Below are 24,055 nucleotides of genomic sequence, written 5' to 3'. Positions count from 1 at the left end.
CCTTTCTGACTCCTTTAAAACTATCAGTATAGCTCTTAAATAAGTGAGTATTCCTATTTTATATGGAATAGTTTTATAATGAATAGTATTCAGAAACAACTTTTTTATTCAACACTAATAGTTTCATGTCTCTCTTTTTGAGGGTTTTATAATTATACTTTATTCCACTTTATTCAGCACAACTATATTTAAGTTTAAAAGTTGAACTAATATTTTTAAAGAAAAAACTAATACCAGTCTCTGACGTAATAAAATTAAAGTTGCAGGCTGAAGATGAGATTAGTGATAGGTGTCTCTTCACTGTTCAGTGGGCATCTGTGTCTTTGGGGCAGCCGGGCAGCCTTAAGGAAATTCCTGACTCGTGTCTTTCTCTTTACAGGACAATCGGCCAAATATGTCAAGACCTCTGATCACTAGATCCCCTGCATCTCCGTTGAACAATCAAGGCATCCCCACTCCAGCACAGCTCACAAAATCCAACGCACCAGTTCATATTGATGTGGGTGGGCACATGTACACCAGCAGCTTGGCCACGCTTACTAAATACCCTGACTCCAGGTAATTGTAAAGATTGCATTGCATGTATTTCATTGATTCAGTTTTGTGCTTAGACATTATGGGACTCTATTCTCAAAATGTTACATTTGTCCTTTGCTTTAAAATGAGCTTAGTGTTTCTGAGTAGGTAGGAGGTGGCAGGTTGATCTTTCTTCCTCTCCTCCTGTACACCTCAGACTAAAGACACATCTTGACAAATCCCTTTGTTTATGACCTATAATAAAGTTGGCACCAAGGCAGATGTTCTTAACCCTTGCATAAAGTTCATGAATATGCACTAATTTTCTCTGACTTCATATATGAAAAATCTAATGACATGGTTACAAATTTACATACAATTGAAAACAAAATTTTGAGCAACATTTACTTTCCCACACTGTCAACATGTAATCCCAGACAACACAGTTTTAAAATACAGTTAAGATTGTAACCTATGTCTAATAGCACTAACTTAAAACCTTATTAGATCATTTGTATTTTTAAAACAATTGCAATTATCTGTGGAATCCTAAATCTGCTCTTATATCCCCAATTATACTCTAATGAGTTGGGGATCCCTGTAGATCATGAGTATTAATTAGTGCTAGGAAATTTTCACATCCACAGACAAATTATGTGATGTCAATGGAGTAAAGGTCCATCACAGAGCTGGGGTGGGTGGGGTGGGGTCTATTCTTCTTTTTTTTTCTTTTTCCTTTTCCTAAGAGCACTGAACATACCCTTGGTGAGCTTTACATGGGCAAGATTTGAATTCCTCACTCTAACAGATAAAGAAATAAAAAGTTGCACCCCAAAGTCAGAAAAAAGGAGCTACACACAAAAGTGATGTTCATAATTAAAGCTGGCCAAGAAATGGGAATTCCTTTCCACAAAACATTTCAGTTTTGGCAACATTTTTGTCCTGAACTGGGATGAAACATCAAAAACATGAATTTTGTCACAGGAAGGGATTTCAAGAAAAAATCAGCTTTGGTAGAACCAAAAAACTCTGGCTGTTCAGTGCACCTGAGCCTCAAGCTCCAGGAACTGGAGAGTCAGAGAAAATGAAAATTCGGCAGTAAAACCGAAAATTTTTGCAAAAGGGCATTTTTTTGTCAGTAAATCATTGACTAAATTTTTTTTGACCAGTTCTATACAGAACATCACAGCTGGGCTATTCAAGCATCCTCTGCTATAGTATTTCTTCTTGGTGGCATCATATCCCTCCTGTTTAAATCACAGGTATAATTGGGGCATTTCACAAGTTCTGTAAATGTGCATTCACTGCACAAGTCAATTTACTACTGCTGCTTTGAGAGAGTTCCCTCTACATTGCAAATTACCATATTTCCTGATCACAGTCCTGTCACATGACTGCTCTAAAGTGTCACACTTCACACCTACTTTTCATCTAGTTCAATAATAATAAGAATCCTTGGAACAATTATGCAGTTAATTTAGCAGTTTAAGCTCTTTGCTTTTATCTGTTTTTGGTTAAAAAAATCTTCAGGTTCTGTAGCTGTACTTCCCTTTTTTATAACCTATACAGTCCATTTGTAAGCATAGGGTTCTGTTCTGAGCATACAATTCACTGCAATGACACTTTTTTTTTTCTCCCTCTGCTAATACAATATAGCGTATAGTCTTAGTAAGTGTGACAATAGTATTATAATACTAAAGGCACCGAGAGAGAGAGAGAAGAGAATGCTTATGGAAAGAAAGAAAAACAGAAGATAAAAAGTTTAGCCTACCTGATGGGGCATTTATTTTCAGAACAAGGAGCACTGCCTCTTGTGTGTATGAGGAGGGGGAGACGGAGGCATCGTGAAGGGGCAAAAGCAATATGAGAGGTGTGATTCATCCAACAAGAACTGAAAAGTTTTCTCCTGGTCCAAGAACAGTGTGTAGAAAAGTTTAACCCAGAAAGCATTTGTAGTGGTCTGCAAAACTGGTTCTAGCCCTGTTGGGAACCTCTCTTAGGGAAGTACAGAACAACCATATGAAATGGAGTTGGGACAATTCAGCATGTCTCAGGATCAGGCTATTGATAAAGTCATGGAAGCTTTAAAGAAATATTTGTACTCCTCTTGTTTTCCTCTTCTAGGAAATTTGAGAAGCCATTTCTGCTAATATATGTAGCTACTGTTTCCAAGTTAGAGGCAATATGCTGGTCCAGCGAATTTAAGTGAAGAAAATAAAAAATCATATGGTGGGACAGAATTTCAGTTTAATCTTTTCTCCTCTCAGTTCAATATGCCATTGTAATACTTTATGAAAGTGGAAATGGCAGCTGCCTATGTTAGAATCAGGAACTTAATAAATTTAAAATGTAATAACAAAAATACTGACTTAAAACAAAAACAAAAAAAACACCTCACAACCCCCAGGTAACAGCTGTCTTGTTTCTTGTCAAGTCTGCGATGTTTTGTTGTTGTTTCAGTAGTCCATGTCTCTTGAACTAGTAGATGAGTGAGTTACACAGATTAAACTACTTGATAGTGAGGATTCACAGCCACTTCTAGAAAGTTTAAAACACAATTTTTAGCATTGGCAGCCTCAAAAGAGCAATTACTAAACCAGTTTGGAAGTCAGGTCAAGGGCTGTGAGGTGATAAGATGGTAATCGTGATGTCTTCCAGCACACTCATTTATTTTTATATTTTATTGGCGAGTTGGGAATATAAACTTTCCAGTGATACACTACATTAAATTCTAGCCCCAGCAGTTGACAAGAACCTGACATTCAACTTTACATATATAACTGGTCCCTTGGATTAGCAGTTTTTTGTGGCAAAATTCCAGAACTTGAACCAGTGTTACTGTTGATCTCTACTTTGGCTAATGTAGAGAACAGAAAGAAGGCATGATTCTTGTAAAAATGTGGAGCTTATTTATTAAATGCCCTGTGTTTCTCGTTGGAGGCACATGGTACCAGTTTCACCTCTCCCCAAAATGAACCATGAGACTGACATGGTTCAACTGAGATCTTCTCTGAGTGATTGTCCATGTGGATTCCACTCTGGGCTTACATGCGCGCAAGATAGGATTTTTTTGGCCAGCAGTGCCTGTGGCCATGCTTGGACCTACAGTACCCTCATACGTCCTTCTCCCCCAGCCCCTCCACCTAAGGGCATAAAGCCCAACCATCCTTTGGTTCCTTCTTATTGCCTATAGCTATGAGATGGAAGCTGTGCAGTGTCCATCCTTTCTTTGCACAGTTAGTCTTGCTTAGTTGGCTAGAATCCTAACTAGTTATTTTATTTAATTAGTTGTTTAGTTAATAGCCTATTGGCTAAATACTTATTAATTACTTTTTAAATAAGCTTCAATTAGTATAGATCCTACTTTCGCCCTATAGACGTGTGCTAGCAACAGGGCAGAAGCTAAATCTCCAAGATTCAGTACCTGTCCCTTGTGATATGCTTCTGTGCCTGATGGCTACTGATGCTCCTACTCTGCCTAGACGAGAGACACATTCAATAGCAATGTTGGCATGTCATTCTTCTCAAAACTCACTCGGACCCAGGGTGAAGTGAACTTCACACTCATGTGAAGTTGTTCCTCCTTGACCGATCAATGCAAGCTTCCTTGAACGTCGAGAGAGAGGCTACAGCCAGGCCTTAATCATATAGTCACTCCCTTAGGGTACATCTACATTGCAAACAAAACAAAATAAAAAACACATCAATGAGTCTCAAAGCCTGGGTCAACTGAGTCAGGCTCATGGGGTTTGTGCTACAGGACAAAAAATAGCAGTGTAGATGTTCCTGCTTAGGCTGGAGCCTGGGCTCTGAAACCAAACAAAGGAGGGTGGGCCTCAGATTCCGGGCTCCAGCTCAAGTGGAAACACCCTACCTACGCTGCTATTTTTAGCCCCATAGCATGAGCCTACTCAGTTGACCCGAGCTCTGAGACTTGCTGCCACAACTTGGTTTTGTTTTTTTGCACAGACCCGTATTGCTCCAGAGAGTCCAGATTCCAGCCTGAGTAGCCCCATCTCCTCAAAGGCCCCGTTCATCTGCCACTATCTTGGTATTTCATCCTCTGACAGGGGCAGAAAGGAGCATTGCTCCAGGGATGAGCCAAGGCACAGGTCACCATCTCTGGCACCTAGCAATTGAGACACGAGAGTCATCAGACATGATTTGTCTCAGGTACAATCTTCTAAGGGCCAGAAGCCTGCAAAGGCACCAGCCAGTGCCTCCATACCAACTGCAAGGAGAGCACATACAGTACCCATTAAATTGATGGACTGTGCTTCTCTTGATACAGACCCCAGCGCAGAGTGAATTGGTACCAGGAGCATTGACAGAGTGCTTCAATACTTGGCACTTGCTACAATGTCTTGTGGTACCTAGTATCTCAGCACCAGTTATCTTGGTATCTAAACCATACATAGCACAGAGTGACTGACTTACTGTGGGCCCAGTATCAGTCATCTCTCGTTGAGGGTGGTGGTATCAAAACCACTAGCTTCTTTTTTTTCTCTCTTTTCCTCCCCCCCCCACATAAGTCATCTGTATATCAAGTTAAAGAGGCATCCTATCTCCAGTAGTGACTTCTGCATATGGGCACAAGATCCTCCCAATATAGCTTGTGGTGGGGGAGGAAGAATACACCTTTTCTCCTCCTCCACTGGACATAGTTGGGACTAGTCTCCCACCCCTTCCTGGGTAGCATAGTAAGAGTTGGGAAGAGATTCAATGAGAGGTATCGGGAAAAGATATAGCACTTATAGCCCTCCTGCTACCCTCCAGGTGTCCTTCACTTCAATATTCATATCCTTACTATCTAAGGCCCTATGGGATGCCTATGGCACAGCAGTACTCCAGAAAACCTGCACTATCCACTGTCTCCAAGACTAGATCACCCTTCCCAAAGAGAGAGTTAACTATTTCAAAAAAGCAGCTGGTACAGCCTCAGATACTGGACAGGAAGGAGAAGGAAAGTGAGGAAAAGCGTCAGTTGCAAGGAGAAGGAAAAACTATCCCTTCTGTAATCTCCTCCTCCTTTCCCAGATGAGGCAGTGACCACATCTGCCTCAGTGAATGAATTCAAGGTGTTCCAGGATCTGATAAGGCACATGGCAGAGACCCCGGGTATACCCCTGGAGGTAGTTAAGGAGAAATGACATCAAACTCTTGGAGATTCTACATGCTTCCACACCATGCCCATAAATGAGCGACTCTTGACGCCAGTGAAAAACGTATGACACGCACAATCATCCATTCCAGCCATTCTGAAATGAGCTGACAAGGAGGTACCAGGTTCTTTGCCAGGGATTTGAATATTTTTGCTCACATTCCACACTTGGTTGTCTTGTAGTGGTTGCTATTCAGGGGAGGTCAAAACAACAGGGACCTCAAAAACCCACACGAAAAAAGACGGGCCTGAAGAAATTGGAACTCTTTTTGGATGGAAGGTATACTCATCAGCTGGCATCCAGCTACAGGTAGTGAATCACCAGACTCTCCTCTCCAGATGTGACTATTTAAATTGGGATAAGTTGTCTGTTTAAAGACAAGCTCCCAAACACCAGGAAGAGATTAAGACTATTATGGCAAAGATCAGCTGTCTGCCTGCACTGTCTTGCAGGTTATGCTGGATGTGTCTGACAGGGCTGCAATCACTATGGCCTCAACAGTAACAATGAGGTGGTCATCATGGCTTCAGACTTGGGAGTCCCCCAGGGAGATCCTCACAATTGAGACGGACCTCCTTCCCCCCATTTGAAGGTAACAAACTTTAACTTTGGAAAGGATCAGGTCCTTTGTTCCTTAAGAATCAAGGGCAACTCTACACTCTTTAGGCCTTTATGTTCCAGCCTCAAGGAGGAAGCAAACATGCCAGCCAGTTATCCTTCAGACAGTGCACCTTTGCCCAATATTATCAGCTAGAGAGGAGCCTAGAGCCGCTGAGGAAGACACAGATTCCACCATATGTGGCCCTCTTCTGCCCCACAGTCTAGGGCTCCTAGCAGCAGCAGATTAGATGCTAATGTTGAGAGCCTGATAGAATGGGGGCGGGGGGGAAATCCTGTGATGATTCTAACTGCTTACCCTTTGGCAACTGCTTCTTATTTTAGGGGAGCTTGGACTGGGATTGCTTCAGGCTGTGGGGTCCTGGAGATTGCAGATAAAGGGTATGTTATCCAGTTCCAGTCCCTTCTCATCCCTTTCCTCCTGTCCCTTTTTAGCGACCTTTCTCACAAGAGCGTTAAAACAAAAAGTGGACTCCCTTCTACAGCTGGGAGCAGCGGAGCAGGTGCCCTTAGATTTCAGGGCAGGGATTTTTAGTCCCATTACTTTCTGATCCTAAAGAAGAAGAAAGCGAATTGATGGCCCATCTTGGACCTTCACTGTCTCAACATGTTTATCCAACATTTCAAGTTCAGAGGTGACTCCAGCCTCCACAATTTTCTTGTTAGATCCTCTAGACTGGTTTATGGCTCTCAACCTACAAGATACCTGTTTCCTTACATCAATCTGTCTAGCCCTCAGGAAATACTTCAGATGCCTGTTAGAAACCTTATGCTACCAGAACAGGATCCCCGCCTTTTGGGTTTTTCCACAGCAAGGTTATCCACCAACTACTTGGCAATCATGGCAGCTCATCCAAGACTACAAGGAATTCAGGTCTATCAGTACCTTGACAATTTACTAACCTGAGGAAAATCACCCCAACAGGTGAACAATTTGATTCTGGTAACTCTAAAATTCTTTGCTTTGCTGAGCCCCAAAGTCAACAAAGAAAAAAATCTATATTGACTCCAACTCCAAGTATAGACTTCATAGGAGTAGGTTTAAACTCCAGATCAGCAAGTGCTTACCTTCGACAGGAAAAATGTCAGACAATAGTAAACTCCATCAACCAGTTTCAAGCTCACACAAAAACATTGATGAGAGCATGCCTCCGACTTCTGGGACACATGGGCTCGTGCACCTGTGTGTTGCAGTTTGCAAGACTTCACCAAGCTCCATACAGAAGTGGTTGAAATCAATGTATCTACCCAGCAGACGCTGCACAGACACAGTGGTCACAGACCCACAAGAAGTCCTCGCATTAGTGTGGTGGAAAGATCCTCTTCCAGTGTGCAACAGAGTACTTTTCTCTGAACCTGTACTTACCAAGACTCTTGTGATGGATGCTTTTATTCAGGCATCGGGGACGCATCTAGATGATTTGAAAATCAAGGCCTATGGTCCCCTCAGGAAGTTTGCCTCCCATAAATATCCTGTATCTCTAGCCATTTGCCAATCTCTAGGTATTCACAATACAAGTAGTGATAGACAGCATGACTGCTAGCATTATTCCTACAGGCAAGAGCGAAAAAGGGTGGAAAGGATCTATCAGGAGGCCATGTGGTGCTGGAATTGGTGCATTCACGTCCAAATCACATTGGTGGCTCTCTGTATTTTCCCAGCCTTCAGAGCACCCTGGGTAGATCAAATACGCAGGCAGTTCTTGGACCACCATAAGTGGGCTGTCAAAGATGCAATCCTACAAAACTTTTTCAGAAGTTAGGCCTTCCAGAAATAGACCTGTTTGCCATAGAACAAAACAAGAAGTGTGAGGCTTTGTGTTCAGGGGGAGGCAAGCCCAGGATCCCTGCTGGATACCTTTCTCACCTGCTGGACACTGGGATTGATCTCTACCTTTCCGCCAATCTCCAGGATACAAAGGTTTCTGAGGAAACCGAGGCAAGATAAAGGATTGATAATCCCAGCATGGGCCAAGAAGTTCTGGTATTCAGATCTGATGATGAATCTTTCAACACAGTCCGCCATTGCATCAGTCTCTTAGAAAAACTGTCAGATCCTGCACCTCGTCCCAGCTTCCTTATATCTGACAGCCTGGACATTGGCTGGTTGACATCCATTGAAGAATCTCTTCAGCTGAGGTTCAAAAACTTTCTGCTCCAAAACAGGATACCCTCAGCCTGATTTGACTTAAAGCTAAATGGAAGAAGTTTTCTATTTGGGTACCTTAGCACCAGCTGTCTCCCTGGACATCACCAATTTCAGTACTGTTGGACTATTTCCTAGCTCTGAAACAATTTGCACTTTCTGTTGGTTCCATAAGGGTTCAGCTATCAGCAATATCTGCACACTGCCGTCTTATCCAAGGCAACGCAGTATTTTCCCATCCTACAGTGGCAATATTCCTTAAGGGCCTTAGTCATGTTTTCCCCCCAGTTCAGGGGAGATCTTCCTCTTGGGATCTCAAAATAATACTCACAAGATTGATGAGTCCCACCTCCCTCTGTGCCCTTAACCTGTTCCCTGTACCATTTCTCGATGAATACTACCTTTTTAGTAGCCATGACATCAGCCAAAAAGGTAGGGGAGATTCAGTCTCTCACGGCAGGTCCTCCTTATACAGTGTTTCATAAGGGACCCCAAGTTTTCTGTCCAGAGTTTTGAAAATTCCATATGAACCTATCTATTCATCTCCCAGTTTTCTTTCCCAAGCGTCATTCAACCCCAGACGATGCTAAACATCACATACTTTATGTAGCAAGAGCACTGCCTGAGAGACGGAGTTAATCAGGGATGTGTCCAGACTGTCTGTGGGCTTTGCTGATCATTATGGGGCAACCTGTTTCTTAACACACATTATCAAAGTAGATCTTCAACTGTAGAAGAGCACATTCTGAGTTAGCTGGTTAAATCCATTTAGCCGTGTTAGAGCTCTCTTTACTAGAGTGCAAGCAGCCTCTGCTGCCCGTTGAAGAATGTCCCTATTTCTGAATTCTCTAGTGCAGCTATGTGAAGCTCAGTTTACACACTTACCAGCACTACTGTTCGGTAGAAGCTTCCAAATCAGGTATCCATTTCATAGGATTGTCCTGCATTCATTGTTTAAATAGGGCTCCAAGTACTCATCTCCAGGCAGATGAATAACTGCTTGTTAGTCACCAAGGGTGGAATCCATGTGAGCAGTTACTTTGAAGAAGAATGGTTGCTTACCTTACATCTGTGGTTCTTTGAGATATGCTGTCCACATAGATTCCATTAACCACTCTTCTTCCCCACTACTATGGCCTGGTCCCCACTAAGCCCCCACTTCGGACTAAGGTACGCAAATTACATAGCTGAATTCGAAGTACCTTAGTCTGAACTTACCACGGTCCAGACGCGGCAGGAAGGCTCCCCCGTCGATGCTGCGTACTCCTCTCGGTGAGCTGGAGTACCGGCGCCGACTGCGAGCACTTCCGGGATCGATTTATCGCGTCTTAACCAGACGCGATAAATCAATCCCAGAACATCGATTGCCTGCCACCGGACCCTCCGGTAGTGAAGACAAGGCCTATGGATTCCTCCTGCTCTGAAGTTCTGTATTGGTGAAGGAACTAAGGAAGGGTTGGGTCTGCTACATCCTTTATGCCTTCAGTTGGAGGAGGTATGAGGACATCTATGAGGCAGGTGCAGTCCCAACAGACACCACTGACCAAAATAACTTGTGTACGGAGCTCATGCATACCAAGAGTAGAGTCTGTGTGGACAACACATCTCTAACCCCAGTTGCTATGGGGTAGGTAACTGTTCTTGTTCACGCTCGCTCGCTCTCTCTCTCAGGTGAAGATGAGATATTGCTAGCTAATGTCAATCTTTATTTTTAAAGAGATGCCAGCAAAGAGAGGAAAAATTAACTTAGTTTATGTTAACTACTGTTTTCAGTCAACATCCAATTTCATTTTCCTGCAATGTGAACGTGGAATTTTTTTTTTTTTTAAGCTTGGTCCGCGTTCTCCTCTTCGGTTGAATTTCAGAATTAACCTCAACAGAAGTCTATATCTACCTGTTTTTTTATTTATGAAACTTTTTGGTGATCCTCTGCAGAATGGGAACATTCATGTGTCTAGTCTGTAGATTCTTTTAAATCACAATAACAATTTAATTGCTAAGGACTTGAGGAGTCGTCTTACATTTAGTGATTGGCAAACCACAAGCGTTTCTGGTTCTGAAAAGATCAAACTTTCTCATGAGATTTCCAGTAGTGTTGGACTTCAGCAGGTCATGTAATATCATGGCAATGGTCTAGGTTATAGTTTTTCAGCATTTTCTACTATGACTGTTGAAGGCAGAAGACTCCTCAAACTTTTTTGAACTTTCTACGTTTTTGATTTCATTCAAATTTTTGGCAAAGTTTCAGGTTGTGTATCTGAACCAGATTTGCTCATCTAGTTATTTAGCTTTTATTTTATGTGGCCCCTGGCTGGTTCTTCAGCTTAGAAGGGAGCATGACTTAAAGGTTAGAAGCTGGCGAAGAATCAGATCTCATTTATTTGTTGAGTCTGTCGCTGACCTGCTCTGTGACCCAAGACATGTTATGTAACTATGGAGTCTTTCTTTTTATGTAAGATAATGAAAATCCCACCTTGTAAAGTGCTTTGAGATGATGATTAAAAGCAAGCAGTGTGTAAGTGCAAATACTGTATTTAGAAGGGAGCAATTGATGACTCTTGTCAAACTTGTGGAGTGCAAACATGCAGCTTTAAAAAAAACCTATGCTTTTTTTTAAGCAATAGGATTATAATGTGCAAAACATACCTTCCTCTTTGTCATTTTGGATCTAAAATACTTTCAACCTCCTATACACCTGGTATTGTCAGTAATACATAGTTATAAAAGGGAAGCATCAGAATGCTGAATTATGATGATTATACTAAATACTTTAATCCCGCATAGTTCAAATCTTCTTCATTATTTTCTCACAGCAACAAACTGTTCATTCCTACTGCACAGTACAACTTTATGAACCCATTTGAATGAACCAAATAAGACTTTTTACCCTATTGCCCAACAAAATACTCAAAACAAGGGAGGGTTGGATCTGTGGCCCTTTTTAAATCAGAGAAAGGAAATGTGATGAAGGTCCACTAGGAACTGGACTGATGATGTCACATAAGACACTGAAGAGTCATCAGATAGCTGCTAAGTAGTATTTTAAGTGATCTCAAGGTTAAATACTTTGTATTGCGACACCACGCTCCATATGCTATTCAATCTCTGTATTCATGAAATTCTGTATATTTGTCCTAGCATATGATCTTACTTCCACATAACTGGCTTATGTTATATTGGTCTTTTCTAAATTGCAGTGTAGTTGGTAAGCAAATTGGCATATGTTACGTATATAATTGCAGATCTAAACACACACTGCTTCCACCTTTTGGAGTCAACACCACCAGCCAATCATGAGGTGTGTTTGGAGCTTCAGGCTATAGATGCCAAGTTCTGGAATGTCTTTCTGGCAGTAATCAGCTTTCCTGCTGCCTTAGCATCCATTTATGTTTCCTATTTCATGGGACTCCTTTTGCAGAACTCTTTTAAAGAGAGGGTAAGTGGGGTGGGAAGATTGCTCAGGGACTTATGGTAACCACACTTTCTAATGCATGGGTACTAGCCAATGGAATGTTGTCTATTCCTGTAGCATGCAAGTGCCCTTGACTTTACTGTTTTGCTATTCTCTTAAATGAGGTAGAGTCTTAGCTTCATACTCCCTTATCCCTAGGTTGTACCCTGTCCTCCTTCACCCCAATGTCCAACTCTGAGGTTTCCTTTCCTTGTCCATCTCCAACTGCTTTGTCTGCCCACTCAGCTCCATCCCTTGCTGCCAAGTGTCGTCCTCTTCTCCCGCTCTTCTATGGGTCTCTCTCTCGCTCTTTTCTGGCATCTCTCCATAGTTTACATCCATACTGTTATCCTCCATCCTGGAAAAAATCTTTTTTCTGATCCCCACCAGCTGCCTATTTCTGCTGTCCGGATTTACTTCAGCTTGTGTCTTGATCCCTTTCTCATCTGGATTTTTACTTCTCTGTTCCAAAAACCACCCTTATCAAGGTCACTAGTGACTCCTTCCTAGCAGAATCAAAGAACCATATCTGTTCATGTTGTACTTTGTTGGTTAGCTGCCTACAATATTATCAGTTGTTCTTCCCCTGTCCCCAATCCCCGGGGTTATTCAGCTGTGTACTCCTAGGTCTTCTGCTTGACTTCTCCTTCAGGGCCATTTCTGGTGATAACTTGTTTTCCCCCCTCCTTTTCCCTGTTGTCATTCAGTGGTCCGACGTTGGTCATCTCTTCTCCATCTTACCCTTTTATCCATCAACACTCTGCTTCCATAATTTCAGCTACGTCCTCTTGCTGATGGCTTCCATATCTACCGCTCTTCTTGTCCCCAGCTTCCATCCCAGTCTAGCCACACATCTCCATCTCTCTCTGACACTTCTTACTGGATGTCCCACCACTATCTCAAATTCAATTGGCCAAACTTATCAGGTACAAACATACCTTAAACACAAGATATTAATTCAGCCCAGTTTATCCAAACCTCACTTCTCATCTCTTTCCCTACTCCCTCTTCCATCTCCATTTTGACAGCTCTACTATTCTCATCTCCCAATGACCTTTTTCACTCTGTCCTTCTCCCTTCATACCCAGGCAATGTTCTCTTTCTTTCTCTGTAACATCAACATGATCCACCTCTTTCCTTGCCCATCCATATTGATAAAACCAGCAGTGACCATTTCTTGTTGTAATGACTGTGACCACTGCCTCTATAAACTCCCCATTACTGTTCATTTATCATAGTGGGCACTATGTGCTAGAGGTTTTCTAAGCACTCAAGAGTGATGGTGTCTGTTCCAAGGAACTAGAAATCTAAGAAACTTGTGTTACTGTAATGCAGTTCTCTTCAATGAAGCCTGTCCAATATACTACTGCAAAATTCATCTTCCTCTTCTGCAACTCTGACCACATTGATCCCCGCCTGAAGAAGCCTGTAAAAAGTTTTGTAGTTTGTTGCATCAAATTCAGCCTATTGCCTCTCCTTGAAGGCCATACACAGTATCATCTCTTTGCTTGTTTAATCTCATTATTATCATCTGTAGTACTGTACTGCCTAGGAACCCTAATCATGGACCAGGACCTCATTGTGCTAGGTGCTGTACAAACAGAACAAGAAGACAAAGAGTCTAAGTACAAGACAAGAGGCATCAGATAGGTAACAAACCTGGAAGATTTTTAAAGCAGTGAGTTTCCATCTAAGTACTTACCTGAGCTAACCCTCCTTAGCTTGTACTGTCCCTGCAGAAGATGCTAGAATGGCTGCTATTCACTATTTTTTTTATAGTGAAAGGATAGGATTTTTTGAATATCTAAACAGTTAAGCATAATGGTATTAAATGTGACAGAGCATATTTTATTGGTCTATTAACATATAAAGGCACTTGGCTGCAAACCCACCTTAGGTGTGTATTTACTAGAGCACAATGGAGCTTGTTAGTGTGTTAGAGTTACAGTGCAAGTCAGAATGCAATACATTATTGCTCTTGAAATGACCTATGAAAATGCCATTTCTTTTCATTAAAACATTATTTATTCTCCATTAGTCCATATTCAAGTGGACTGGAAGTTCTCCTCTGTTGAGAATTGTTGCAGATAGGAAGCTACAACATGTTAAACACACACAAACCAAAATTAGTGATTAAGGGACCAATTCTGCACTGTGCTCCCACTAACCTCAAGGGAGATTGCAGGCACTCAGCATGCCACAAGCCCTCGCTCCCAAACTCTTTGCATTGTTTGCCTCAGAATATGCCCATGGACTCTTTATTGTAACATAGAATGCTAGAACACATTTCCCATAAAAGTGTCACTTCGGAACATACAATGGACTATATACTCCCCAAATTCCCAAAGTGTTTACTATGCTGTCATTTTAAAAGTGTGTGTGTGTGTGTGTGTGTGTGTGTTGAATTGGAAATATTTTTCTGCCAGACAATGAACTTGTTTTTCTGGGCTGCCTGAATATAATTTTGCTACAACTTCAGTGGACTAGAACATTGTCACAGGATAATAGTTTCCTGCTGCTACATAAGTGCCAAATGCTAGCTTGCTTAGTAACTACACTGCTGTTTATTTTCATTAGCAGTGGTGATTATTTGTATTTTTGTGCAACTTCTCTTATTGTGTTTCCCAAATACATACTATAATTTATAGCACTACACAAAAGCTAACCACAAATTCTAAACCAGAGGTTCTCAAACTGTGGTCCGCGAGCTCCATTCCGTTGGTCCGCGGATAGTTCACTCTAAGGTGTGCACCAGGGCGGCTGTACACAGGAGAATGAAGGCCTAATTAGTGGAGCCACGCAGGTGTGGCTCTACTGGAGCCATGCAGGTGTGGCTCCACTGATTAAATGCCTGGACCCTGGAGAAGATGCACATGTAAGGTGAGGTGGTGGCCTTGGGGGAATAAGGGCTAGGTAGGAGGGGGGAGTGGGGTGAGAAGAGGGGGGAATTTGGGGCACGCAGGGCTGTGGCAGCCAGAGAAAGAGGCAACTTTCTCCAGCTCCAGGGCTGCGGCTGCTGGGGAGAGACACCCCTTCTTTCCAGCTCTAGCTCTGGGCTGCTGTGGCGGGGGAGAGACCCATCTCCTTCCCAGCCAGAGCTCAGGGGCTGCCACCGCGGGTGAGAGAGGGAGAGACCCCACTCCTCCCCCCATCCCCCAAGCTCGGGGGCTGCCGCGGCTGGGGAGACCGGGAGAGATGCCCGCTCCTTCCCAGCCCCCAGTTCGGGTGCTGCTGCGGCGAGGGAGAGAGGGCACATCCATTGCATTAGAAAAGTAAGACTACTGATATAAAAATATGAGTTATGTGCTTTTATTTGTAAAACAAAAATGTTATATAAATATAAAGCGCTATAAAGTCAGGGCTGGTGCAACCACTAGGCGGCCGCCTAGGGCGCCAAGTGGTTGGGGGTGCCAAAAAAGCGGTGCCCCAAACTTTTTTTTTTTTTTTTTTTTTTTTTTTAACAGCAGAGCACAAGGCTGCCGCTGCTCCCCACCTCCTGGCTCCAGAGGGGCTGCCCTCAGCGCGGCCAGTCCCTCCCCGCAGGGGAGCAGCCGGCAGCAGAGTGGGGAAGGGGAAGGTCTAGTGCTAGCAGCTGTGCCTTCTGGCCCGTGGCGCGGGGAAGAGGGCGCAGCTAAGTTGGGCTCTCAGCAGCGGCAGCAGCAGGCGCGGGTGCGGGGCAGCCGGCTGCCTGCGCTGCCGCTGAGAGCCCCGGTGGAAGCGGAGAAGAAGGCGCAGCTGTGCTCCGCTCTTCGGGCGGAGAAGCTGGGTGTCTACTCCGCCTGAAAGGTAGCTGGGCCGCAAGGAGCTGCGCGGGGGGGTGGCAGGTCCAGTCCCTGGCCTAGGGAATGGTGTCTGTGGGAGCAACCCGGGCACCCCTCCTCCAGCCAGCGCCACCCCCTCCAACACCTACCGACCAGCTACCTTCTCCCCTGTGCACCCCCCGCCCCAACAGCCCACTCTGTCCTGCCACTTTTGCCTCTGGGCAACCTCCACTCAGCAACGCCCCACCCCCCGCAGCCAGCCACGGTCACCTTCACCCCTGCATCAACCTTGGGACCCCCTGTCCACCTGCCATCTCCCTTCTGCCCACTCCTCCCTTGTGCCAACCCCTCCATTCCACCTTCACCCCCCTGCAACAACCCTGGGCACAGACACATCCCCGCCTGCCAGCCCCTTGGAAACAACACCCTTCTGTCCCCTCCTCCCTTGTGCCACTCCCTCCCGCCCCACCTCTTAGCCACTTCCACCCCTTGCAACAATCCCATGCACCCCCCCCTCTGCCACCTTCACCCCCTGGAAGAGCCCCCATACGACCCCCTCTTTGCAGCCCCCTCATGCCCCCTGCACTTTGTGAACATCTGGGCCCCTGGGGGGAACTTGGCTGTAGGAAGGTGGGGGCTGAACATCGGAGTGGGGGGTACAAGGTGGAAGTTTCACCTAGGACGCAAAATATCCTTGCACCGGCCATGTATGCAATAGTCAGCTAACGGTACAAACAACATTTGGAAAGATTATTAAGTGGTCCGCCAAGAGCCTCAGCAATTTGCAGGTGGTCCACGGGGGAAAAAAAAAGTTTGAGAACCATTGTTCTAAACAGTACCAAATACTGAGAGCTGAGACGCTCTCCATGCTGGAGAGCTACTTGGCTGAAAGGAAGGTTTCAGCTTGCCTGAACTTGTTTGGGATTCAAGCTGAATGAGTTCCAAAACTGCTGCCCAGGCTCATTAGGCTTTCCTAGGCCCCTTCTACCCATCTGAAAATTGATTTCTTTTAAACCCTTTGGAAGACCCTGGGGGCCTTACAGCTTACATAAAAAATGAAAACCCTTCCTGTCTTGGAGCAGTCTGAGCAGTCAATACAAAAGAGAAAAATGATCTTTTAAGCGTATTCCATTGAATTCATTATCTTGAGGGCCCCATGTGTGATACTTCATCAAAACATCATCCTCTTGACGATACATTGCAGAAGGAATTAGGTGGTATTTGAGGGTGAAATTCAGAGAAAATACTGCAATATGCTTAAATATAGTGCCACAGTGAGTAGGGCAAACTCAACGAAAGCAGGTAATTGAGAACTGGAAAGCTTCTCTTCTTGTCATTAACCATATTACCTTTTACATGTTTGAAATGTAAAGCAATTGTTTCGGAAGTATTACAATCATTTCTTTTCAGTATGAAAAATATAGTTAAGTATTTATAACAACACATATGTTGCGTTGGATCAGAACACCTTGTTTGCTTTCCTTCATATTTGTATCATATGCATCCTTACAAGATTAAATTGGTAACGATAGATAAAAGATAAAGCAGAGGAAGAAAAAAGGAAACTGACTGTCACTGCATTTTTAGCTCTTGCTGGCAAAGTTTTATGGAGTTAGGTACAGGATCATGATTTCGGCCTCTCCGATGAATTTCCTGGCTGTTGTTAGCAATGCTACAACCTAAATAATAAGGAAAGTTTTGAAAACTATTCTGTCCTAAAAATCAATATGTCTATTCTTGTTTTTTTCTTGTTGTTTTTTTTAATCAGAGATATTGGCATGAAAAGATCTTCATTTTTCTTTTCTTTTTTTTGTGGGTGTTTTTTTTTGTCTGTTTTGCTTTCTGCACACTGGGGTGCATTGTTGGTCATGATGATTCCAAAGGCAGAATGCTGTCAACAAATCTAATTAGGTATTACCCAATAACACACACCCTCAAGTGTCTTAGACTAGTTAAGTGTTTTATAGTCTCTTCAACATGAATGATAGAGCCTTTCAAATATTCATCAAATGGTATTCAGCCTCTCTTCTCACTAGAGGTTTCCAGATGCAATTGGAGATACACTTCTGACATGGAATTTTAGGCTACATCTGCACTGACATGATTCAGAATCCTAATTCACCACTGGTGGTGGGGGTGAGATGATATAGTTATGGTAACTTCTGAGTAGAGCTAAGCAAAAAAAATTTTGACAAGTAGTTTATTTGCCAAAAAATACTGTATGGTGTCTGCCCCTCCCCCAAGTGGTAATACCCTCCTTATACATTTTTGTCCAGTTGTGAGGGCACTGGAATGTGGGAGATCTAAGTTTAAATTCTCCTCTCTGCCTGATGTGGAGAAGGGATTTGAATTTGGGACTCCCATATTACAGGAGAGCACTCTGTCCACCTGGTATGGGATATTTTGATGTGGGTCTCATGTTCAAGATGTTCCACTGTATATAAATAATTAGTCATTGGAGCAGAGACTTAGGTGTCCCACATCCTACATGAGTTCCTTAACCACCTGGCTAACTGTTTCCTTGGCCCAGTGACTTCATTGTCATACATAGTACCAATTCATAATCTTGCTGCTCAGAGATTTTTTCCCCAAAAAAATCTTGTCAATTTTTACTACTACTTTGAAACTGTATTGCTGCTGAGGAAAGCTCTGAGGCAGGAATTAGACCTATTCAGTGGTGAGAAGGATGCAATATTGGAGAAGTGGAGATGACTCTGGTCACAGGAGCTGGTAAGTTGGAGGAGGGCTAAAGTAGCAGAGATGCCTATCTACACCTTTTCCAAACTCCCCCACCTCAGCACCCAGGAAGTGGAAGGGAATGGAGAGAGTGCTGCTGCTTTCCAGCAGCCAAAGAGAAGAATACAGAGAATTTTAAATTTATTGGACACCTACTGATTAGAAGGTGATATGAAAGGAGGAGTAGTGCAGGTATAAACCTGATAAGAATCTTCATATTCTTCCAAATCCCAGTAGCGGGTCTCACAAAGGTGGGCCTCGGGCGGGGCTCATCTTTCATACAAGCCTCTAGCTAATAGCCAGCCAGTTAGTAGCCTGATGACTAAACCTAACAGCAACAAAACGGTAATCACTTTTGACTTTCTCTTTGGATTAATGGAATAGCTTTCCATAACTGAATGGCTGCTGCTTTCTAAGAGCTGAAGAGGCCTGGGTTCAGGTAAATGTTTACTTTTTACTTTTAAAAATAGAAACAAAAGCCTAAATCAGGTGTGTTTCATGTTCCTCTCTTCTGTTTGTTTAAAGTGAAAGTTAAACGGGCCGTTATTGAAAGTTGCTGCCTGGTTGGTGCCACTATAAGGCAAAAAGCATTGGATTGAAAATAGAACAGCTGGCCTAAATACTACCTCAGCCGCACTACCCCACCTGAGTCACTTTAGTTTTATTTCTATTAAAAACCTAAGCTCAATCCCAGAGGCAATTCATCCTTTCCTATGTGTACTAGTTCAACACTGAAAGTGTGACAAATATAAGGGATCCGGAAACTCATGGAAAACACTGATGTTTGGTACCACACAAAAATCCAATGCTCATAACACACTTCTGTTTTGTAGAAGTGAAATAGGGCAGTTGTTCTCACATTATGTTCAAAATCCTGCTGGTCGTCCTCAGAACTCCTTCTGTTGCATTAGGTCTGTCTTCAAGCGGTGGTTCTTCTATTGGCTGAGCTCAGTCCAGAACCTTTTTTTAAGGTTTTGTTTTGCTTAAAAAATTAAACTCCGAATGTGGAAGACAGAAATAGAGCACCTCTCTGCACTCTGATTGGCTCCTTAACAGCCAACAAAGAAAGATATTTCCTCCAAGTAAATGCAAAAGTCACGAAAAACTGTATGACACCAAAATTGGAGAGGTAGCAAAGAAATTCAGGCCAGAACAAAACTGGCATGAGACCTAGAGTGAAAGGAGCAGTGGGGACTATAGGCAGGCAAAGGAAATCTAGTGCTAAGAAACAAAATCAATACCATTAGGGTGGTGATATAAACAGCGTGAATGTGAAATGGAGGCACATTCATGACCACATCAGCGGACATTTATTTTCATCTTGTCTTCTTATAGTCCTAATATTATTTGTCTGTATTAATGAAACACTGTCATAGGGACAGGGAAAGATGTAGGAACAGTATTATGAGGTTGGGTGGTCCACAAGAGAGTCTCTTAAGAAATGTCTGTCAATAGAAATACGTTTGAAAACTAATGAGAGAGAGAGAGAGAATGGATTTGCCTCTTTAATCCATGAAAAGGCAGGCAGAAAGGTAATTTATGTAGGTACCATAGGCGTGCGCATGGGGTGTGCCGGGTGGGCCCAGGCACACCCTAATGCCCATGGGCTGGATCCGGATCTGGCCCCTCAGGGCTTTGGATCCGGCCTGTGGGATTTGCCCCCCGTGGTGCCACAGGCCCCGCGCTGCTTTCAGAAGCAGCCATCAGGGCACCATGTCTCTGGGGCCAGGGGGTTGCTCCATGTACTGCCTCCCGAAGCTCCCATTGGCCAGGAACGGGGAACTGCGGCCAATAGGAGCTTCAGGGGAGGTACCTGGAGGCGTGGCAAGGGCAGCATGCAGAGCCCTGTGCCGCCTCTCCCCTCCCCCGGGGCTGCGCGGGGACGTGGTGAGCGGCGCGGCATGGGGCACTGGCAGGCAGGGAGTGTCTCCTACACCCCAACTCCCTGTCCTGAGGCCCCTGCCTGCACCTCTCACCCCACCTCCCTGACCTGAGTCCCCTGCTTGCACCCCAACTCCCTATCCTGAGCCCCCTGCCACACCTCTCCTGCACCCCAACTCTCTGTCCTGAGCCCCCTGCCACACCCTCCACCCCAATCCCCTGCCGTGAGCCCCATCCTGCACTCTGCACCCCTCCTCTGTCCCAATCCCTTGCCCTGAGCCCCTTCCTGCACACTGCACCCCTCCTGAACCCCAGCCCCTTGCCCTGAGCCCCCTGCTGCACCCCACACCCCTCCTGCACTCCAACTCCCTTCCCTGAGCCCCCTCATACACCCCACTCCCCTTGCCCTGAGCCCCTTCCTTCACATAGCACCCTCTCCCACACCCCAACCTTTATGATGTTTGCCTTTAAAAAAAAAAAAAATTCCCTGGGTGCACACCCTAATGAAATGTGCTGCGCATGCCTATGGTAGATACTTCTAGCCAGTAATGCTGCACCCATTTCTTTTGCTCCCTCCAGTCAAGCCATCTTATGAAACTTTTGACTGAATTTTTTTTCACTTTAATCATTGGTCTTTCTTGGTACTCTTAGACCAGGCCAAACCACGCCCACAGAGATTGGGTAGGGTTTAAAAAAAGATCAGGATGCAGGAGCCAAGTGTGAGAGTTTGTCTTCAAAGTGAAACCTTGAATTGGGCAATCACAAGCTAGGCTAAAGCAAGATGATAAATTGATGTAGCATTACCACACTGCAGAACAGCAGTGAAGTCCACATTGGCACTGTGGTCAATTGTGAGAGATGCAAAGACTTCTCGGTGCATATCCTGGGTTCCTAGCACTACAACATCAGTCTGTTTTCACTTTCACCTCATATTGTGGAACAACTTCTCTGTCCTGTTTAGGGATTGTGAGTGGAAATGGTCTAGGTTCAAGAAATTGTTTTCTTGGCAGGACCCAAGCCGATGTGCTGTTATCTCCTACTCATCCTAACCAGGACTGATAGCGTCTGGTTTTTTTTATGGAGGCAATGTTTCTATAGCATGCCTCTGGAGATGCTCCTGCCAAGTGATAGTGGCAGGTGTTTAAGAGGCAGCTTTTTGCCCAGAGAAGACAGCAGAGGGATTGCTGTTACAAGGAGAAGCCAGGTTTCCAGCCAATAAGAAAACAGCAGACATATAGGACAATATCCTTGGCTAGTGTAAATTCACATACTCCATAGGCTATAATGGAGCTATCTGCTTAACTGATTACAATTGTCCTGTAAGGTTTATCCTGTATGATCATATGATGCACTTTCACGTCCCCAGTTTGTCTCTATATGTCATACACAAAAATGAGTGCACACACTTATAAAATATGGGACTAATATAATGGGCTTGTCTCATATTCCTTCATATTGGCAATCTTTTATATAATTGCCTCTGCTAAAGCTGATTTACGAAAGAGCATAAAAAATCAGTTCTTAGGCTTGAGGACAAGATCCGCAGGGCAAGAGGATGCATAGATTTAGGGATGTTACTGATTCTTAGCTAGTAATGCCACTAGCTTGTGTTTGTTTTGTATTTAAATTAACATTTTCTATCAGGTAAATCCATTCTCTTTATTCCAGATGCTGATATCCATCAAAATACAATGTTGTATTGTAATTAATATGCATACTTCACTACACTTATTTTCCAGCTACTGAAAGTTATGTGAGCTACCTAAATTTTAAACATATTTTAGGGTAATAATCAGTGACTTGATATGTGGCATTTTCTGGAAAGCTAGTGAGTGACCAGTAGATTTAGGGCTTGTCTGCACATTAACATTAATCTGGAATAAGGTAGCGAGTAAATTTTTAAAATGGATTAACTGTTCTGGATTAACTATGTGGATACCCTTATTCTGGAATCAGAGTGCCTGATTCTGAGTTAATCTGCTTCAAAGTGGATAAAGTTGATTTGGAATAAAGTACTCTAACGCCATCTGTGGATGCTCTTATTCTAGAGTAAATGTGGAACAGTTTTCCTGAATAAAACTCCCTGCATACAAGCCCTTAATGATATCAGCTCACCCAGCCACTCACTATTGTCCAGTAACTTCTCTGTGAATCATGTTATTGCTTTCATAATTTGTATCTTCATTTCTTTCCTATTTTAAATAACTTTCTTCCGTCTTCACCTTCTCCCCCCCCCCCCCCAACTACCTTCTTAGTTCAATAGGGAAAGCTACTGCTGTAGGGATTATACATATGACAGCAAGTAACCTAATCAACAGTAAAACTATCGTTTTGTGTATGTTTTGTCAACTGAAACACTTACCTATATGCTTTTTAGAATTATATTTATCACCTCCCCGATAAGCAGGATGCAGGTGTGACTAACACTTCTACCGCATGCATTAGTTGTTACTTACTACTTGTAACTGCTCTATGACATGGAATTTCCTGTGTCTGGAAACTTTTTGGCCTTGTCTACACAGGTTTTGTACTGACTTAAATATTTTGGTTAGGGGTGTGACTTTTTTTTTAAAACTGAAGTAGTTAACTGCATTCACACTAGAGGTTGTACTGCTTTATCAGTATAGCATATTTCAGTACATTTACAGGAATAAGTTAGATAAGGTGGCTGAGGTAATACCTTTTATTAGACCAACTTCTGGTGGTGAGAAAGAGAAGTTTTCGAGCCACACAGAGCTTGTACTTACAGCGCCATAACTATGTGATGCTGGCAGTACCTTTCCCAGACCTGAGGAGGAGCTCTGTGTGGCTCAAAAACCCCTCTCTCTCTCAAACAGAAGTTGGGCCAGTAGACAATATTGCCTCACCCACCTTCTCCCTCTAATATCCTAGGACCAACTCAGTCAGAGTTACCCTGCATACAGGCATAACTTAGTCAGATCTAAGCAACTTCATGCCAGCATAGCTGTGCCCTTGCTAGGGAGCATGTAAATTTCGTTGTAATGGGTAAAAACTAAGATAACTAAAGCAGTACATATACAGTGTAGATCAACTCTTAAACTGCTATTGCTTACTTGTGTATAGGTAATATCTCCCCCTTCTCTCTCCCTCCCCCCTTCTTAGATACTGTTACATAGAAATAGTTCCTGCCCCCAAAGAGTTTACACTCTAGTAGAGTTAGGGTTACCATTCGTCCGGATTTACCCGGACATGTCCTCTTTTTTGTACTAAAAATAGCGTCCGGGGGGGATTTGTAAAGCACTCACAATGTCCGGGATTTCCCCCCTCCCCCGGCAGAGCAGACCGAGCGGCTGGGAGGGCTGCAGGAAAGTCCCGGGCTGGACTCCGGAGCAGCTGTAGAGGAGCCGGATCCGCCCTGCATTCTGAGCAAGTGTATCAGCACAAAGTGCAGCCCTCCCCTTTTGCAACTGGGAGCGGTTTCTGCCATGCAGCGTAGCAAAACGGGAGCGAGAGCACTTTGTGCTGATACAAGGGCAGCTCTCCCCTGCAGCCCAGTCCGGGCCAGGGACCGGGTTTTGTTGTGCTGGGGAGCTCAGCCACGTGTCCGGCTCGCACAGAGCCCAACACCCTGTTCTGAGCAGCAGGGTAAGGGGGCCAGGGGGCAGGAAGGTTCTGGAGGTGGCAGTCAAGAAACGGGGGGGGGGGGGCTTTTTGGGGGGAGTGGAGAAAGTTTTGGGCAGTCAGGGTACAGGTAGGGGGTAGGGTCCTGGGGGGCAGTTGGGGGGGGGCTTGGGAGGGGGCATTTAGGGGACAAGGAACAGGG

The 24,055-nt window shown here is 44.0% G+C and overlaps 1 protein-coding gene across 4 annotated transcripts in view; it reads left to right on the top strand.

Annotated features, from left to right (window-relative positions):
• The window catches only part of KCTD1 (potassium channel tetramerization domain containing 1), a 140,966-nt gene that overhangs the window by 87,192 nt on the left and 29,719 nt on the right, over positions 1 to 24,055 (top strand). For all 4 annotated transcript variants that reach the window (XM_034762804.1, XM_034762806.1, XM_034762807.1 and 1 more), the window contains exon 2: positions 380 to 558. In XM_034762804.1, coding sequence (XP_034618695.1) covers positions 380 to 558 — 179 coding nt within the window. The remainder of the gene's footprint in view (positions 1 to 379; positions 559 to 24,055) is intronic.

Source organism: Trachemys scripta, chromosome 2, assembly GCF_013100865.1.
Source record: "Trachemys scripta elegans isolate TJP31775 chromosome 2, CAS_Tse_1.0, whole genome shotgun sequence".
NCBI lineage: Eukaryota > Metazoa > Chordata > Testudines > Emydidae > Trachemys > Trachemys scripta.
The sequence above is the reverse complement of the archived record's forward strand: the minus strand, read 5'-3'. Positions and strand labels throughout refer to the sequence as shown.